Source organism: Theobroma cacao, unplaced genomic scaffold (assembly GCF_000208745.1).
Source record: "Theobroma cacao cultivar B97-61/B2 unplaced genomic scaffold, Criollo_cocoa_genome_V2, whole genome shotgun sequence".
NCBI classification, from domain to species: domain Eukaryota; kingdom Viridiplantae; phylum Streptophyta; class Magnoliopsida; order Malvales; family Malvaceae; genus Theobroma; species Theobroma cacao.
In genome coordinates, this window is record NW_017234726.1 from 64,997 (window position 1) to 69,863 (window position 4,867).

Below are 4,867 nucleotides of genomic sequence, written 5' to 3' on the forward strand. Positions count from 1 at the left end.
TTCAAGGTTCGATTTTTTCTCTCTACAACTCCATTTTGCTAGGGTGTTTTAGGTGCAGAAAAATTATGATCCAACCCCTTTTCATTACAAAAATTCTCATATTCATCTCCTTTGAACTCACCTCCATGATCACTCATAATACTAACTATAGCTAGTCTTTTTTGATTCTCAACCTTCCTACAGTGACTTATGAATGCTGGTAGAGCATCATTCTTATAAGCAAGAAAATAACCCAAGTGTACCTAGAGTAGTCATCAACGATTACAAAGCCATAAGATTTTCCTTCTAGACTAGTTGTACTTATTGGACCAAATAGATCATTGTGTAGCAATTCAAAAGGTCTAGATGTGGAGACAACCTTCTTGATTTTAAAAGATGTTCTAATTTGTTTACCTAATTGACATGCATCACAAATTTGATCATCCTCAAGTTTAAGCTTAGGTAATAATATAACCAGATTTTTCCTAATTAATTTTGACATGGTATGCATGCTCACATGACCAAGTCTCCTATGCCATAGTCGGCCATCATTTTCAACTTTTGCTATAAGACAAGTTTCACAATCCATTTCAAGTTCCTCAAGAAATACAATATACATATTCTTTATTCTTTTTCTTATAAATGAGACTTTTTTAGTGCTTATATCTATCACTTCACATTTAGTTGAGTCAAAGCATACCTTAAAACCTTTGTCATACAATTGGCTAGTGCTTAATAAATTATGTTTCAAACCTTTAACCAACAATACATGACTAATTTGAGTTTGGGAGTTCTTACCAACCGTTCCTATGCCATGAATTCTACCTTTTGAATCATCACCAAAGGATACGATACGTCCATTTCTTTGCCTTGAGCAGCCACTATCCATATACCAAGGCTGCTTCCCCTCTAATTGAGCTTTTGAACATGTGACTTTTGAGTGCAACTCAACCTACAAAACAAATATTCAGTTTTTCTTAATAGGTACCCATACCTTGATGGGTCTTTGATTGTTAGCAGCAACATAGGATCCTTTTGGAACCCATATTTTTCTTATTGTCTGTACACTTCTTTTTTTATAGCAATCATAGGATAAATGACCAATTCTATTATAAGTATAAAACCTAGATGCTGCCTTAACAGAATTTCTCTTATGGTATGCATTTCTGCTTGAAGTTTCATTTTTCAAACTTTTGAGTGCAACATTTTCTTCACTTACCTTTTGTAAGACATCAGTTTTGCTTTCCAATTCCAATTTTAGAGTTTCAAAATCTGTTTTTGAGTGCTTCCATTCAATTTGCAGAAAATTTCTTTGTTCAAAAACAAGATCAAAGTGAAGTTTAATCTTTTCCAAATCTGATTCTAGAGATACTGACTTTTTCTTTAAAGTTTTGTATTTCAAAGCAAGTTTTTCAAATTCCTCATATAAACATTCATATTCATCCTAAAGTTCATCAATAGAAATATTGCAAAGGGAAGAGGATACCTCGGATTCATCATCTCGTGCCATCAAACACAGATTTGCTCTTTCTTCAGCTTTTTCTTCCTCAGCTTCAGAACTTGAAGTATCACTATCTGACCAAGTAGCTGCCACCATTACCTTCTTTGATCTTTGGTTTTTCTTTGGAGTTTCTTCTTTCAGCAAGGGGCATTCGGACTTGAAATGTCCAGGCTTCTTGCATTCAAAACATGTAAGCTCTTCCTTTTTATGGGATTCATTTTTATTTTTGGTTCTCTATGAAGAACCTTGATCTCTTCTAAACCCTCTTCTAGCTAGTCTATGATTTCTTTTGCCCATAAACTTTCTGAATCTCCTTGTAACTAGTGCCGTTCTTCATCATCATCACAAGATAGCTCATCTAGTTCTTCTTCAAGAATGCTAGCTTGTAGGGCGATGCTCTTCTTTTTTTCTTTTGCTTCCCTCCTATCTTTTTCTTCCTCTTCCTTGAGTTATAGCTCATGAGTAAGGAAAAAACCACAAATTTTATCCAAAGTTATAACATTTAAGTCCTTGGCTTCTCGGATGGCTGTCACCTTAGGCTTCTAATTTTTGGGTAAGCTTCTAAGAAGTCTTTTAACAATTTCATGCTCGGGAATTGGTTTGCCTAGCTGACTAAGTTTGTTTGTGATGTTTGTGAATCTATCTAGCATGATGGTGATATCTTCACCAAGCTCCATCTTAAACATTTCATAATTGTGTGTCAAAAGGGCTATCTTAGACTCCTTGACTTGAGAAGTCCCTTTATGGATAATCCTAAGTTTATCCCACACCTATTTTGTTGTGGTACAGCTTGATACTTTATTAAATTCGGTGGGAGTTAAAGCACAATGCAATGTATTGATTGCCTTAAAATTGGTTTGGACTTTTTTGGTTTCAGCCTCTGTCCATTCAGACCTTGGCTTAAGGATCATCTTGTTAGTCACAACATTTAAAGTTGAGGGAATGAATGGTCCATCAGTTATAACGTCTCACATCTCATAATCAATTGCTCTAATATATATTAACATCCTAGTACTCCAATAGGGGTAATTTGAGTCATCAAATAGAGGTGGTCTGTTTGTTGATTGTCCCTCAGCAACTATGGATTTTTGAAAAGCCATTTGGATCTTCCCAAAGGGTGTTAGACCTTAAGAAAAGGGAACTAGCTCTGATACCACTTGTTGGTCCCAAGTAAATGTACTAGAGGGGGGTGAATAGCACAATTTGACTCTTTCAAAAATTTGCTTTAAGTGGAAACAAAGGCAATGAAGATAAGGAATAAAAGTAAAAATAAAAATAGAGTAGACAACATAGCAGAATTTAGAATGGTTCGGTCCAAGACCTACATCCACTATTTTGATTGTTCAACCAAGGATTTTCCAATCAATCCACTAAAAATGGTGAAATTCACAAGCTTTCACCAAGTTTTTACAATGGCTTTTACCAGGCTTAGCCAAAACCTTTTGCAATAGTTTTTATTGAGATTAACTAAAATCCAACACCTAACTTTTCAAGGCTAAGTTAGAACCTATACTCAATCAAGCAATCCTAGCTTGAATCAATCCCTTAGAGTGACTTGTTCATTCTAAGAATATAAGGAGAGTAGTGATAAGATTGTACCTATGATCACAAGGTTGATCTAAATGGTACAAAGTGAAGTGCAGATCATAATTATAAAGATAGGAGTTTAGTGCAGTAAATGAACAGAGAGTATTTACTGGTTTTTGAGCTCTTTTGTGTTCTTGGAAGCCTTAATTACATTTCTAGCCGTTGGAAGTTCCTTTTATACTTGGAAAATCAGCTCTGAAGTGAGTTAGATAGTTTTTGACCGTTGGAAATAATTTTGTTGCAGTTCTGGCTGTTAATTTGTCTTCTAGTGCACAATTTAAATTTTCTGGCAAAATGCTCTTAGTCGACTAACTTATGTCTTGGTCGACTAAGTTGTCTCTATTTTCTGTTTTCAGTTTCTGGCAGTGAGCACTTAGTCGACTAACTTACTTCTTGGTCAATTAAGTTGGTTCTGTCTTGAAGTTCAGATTTCTGGCAGTAGCTTCTTAGTTGACTAACCCACTTCTTGGTCGACTAAGTCTTTTTTGTTTCTCAATATTCTTGAGCTCGCCAGCTTTTGATTTGAATTTTAGCTAACTAACCCTTCATTATTCAACTAAGGAGCTTCTGTATTGTTGATTAGTTATGGCTTCTTATTCGTATACTTTTTGATATGTCCCATGGAATTATTTATTTACCATTAGCATACAATTTTTGTCCTGCACACTCAAGTAGAATTATTAGATACAAATGAATGGGAATGTTTTATTATCATCAAGAACTAATGGAGCCAACAAGTAGTTTTCCTATTCCTTACACTACTGGTGCTATTTGTTTTGCTAAAGCTTTATGTGATTTGGGTGCAAGTATAAATTTGATGCCATTGTCCATTTATAACAAATTGGGTTTGGAAAAGATTAAGCCAACTTCTGTGACTTTACAACTTGCTGATCGATTCGTCACCTACCCTTATGGTATTGTGGAAGATGTTTTGTTGAAAGTTGGTAAGTTTTTTTTTCCAATAGATTTTATTATTCTTGACATGGAAGAAGATCGTGAAATACCGATCATTCTTGGGAGACCATTCTTGAGAACTGCTCAAGCTCTAATTGATGTAAAAAAAGATGAGCTTACCTTAAGGGTTGAAGATCAACAAGTAACATTTAGTATTTTTAGAGCTTTAAAAGTTTTCAATGAGCATGATGAATGTTTCTCAATTAATGTGGTGGATGGCATTATTGAGAATCATTATGATGGACCATTGGAAACATCTTTAATTCCTTCACGTAATATTGTTGATGAGAAAATTCTTGAATAAGCGAACCATCCTGATGCCCCATCATGTCTTCCAAAATCCCAGTTTAAGTATTTGGAATCATCAAAACAACTTCACCAATCAAGCCTTCCATTGAAGAACCTTTTTCACTTGAGCTCAAACCATTGCCTAACCATTTAAGGTATGCTTTTTTGGGAAATTCTTCTGCATTACCAATAATTGCTTCTTCTTTTCTTTTTGATGAGTAGGACAATAAACTCCTTCGAAATTTAAGAGACTACAAAAAAACAACTAGGTGGACCATTGCAGACATCAAAATAATTAGTCCATCAATTTGCATGCATAAAATTCTTTAAAAAAAAAATCACAAGGCAACCATTGAGCATCAACATAGGTTAAATCTATTTATGAAAGAGGTGGTAAAGAAAGAAATTCTCATATGGCTAGATGTAGGTGTTATCTATCCTATTTCTGATAGCTCATGGGTAAGTCCAGTCTAATGTGTCCCAAAGAAAAGAGGTATGACTATAGTTTCTAATGAAAATAATGAACTCATTCCCACTAGAACTGTGATTGGATGGAGG

General features: G+C 34.6%; 1 protein-coding gene across 1 annotated transcript; it reads left to right on the forward strand.

Moving 5' to 3' along the window:
• The first annotated feature begins 3,791 nt into the window (after positions 1-3,791).
• LOC18601470 lies at positions 3,792-4,325 on the forward strand. Its single transcript, XM_018129753.1, has one exon. It carries the CDS (start codon positions 3,792-3,794, stop codon positions 4,323-4,325), a length of 534 nt encoding a protein of 177 aa, XP_017985242.1.
• The last annotated feature ends 542 nt before the right edge of the window (positions 4,326-4,867 follow it).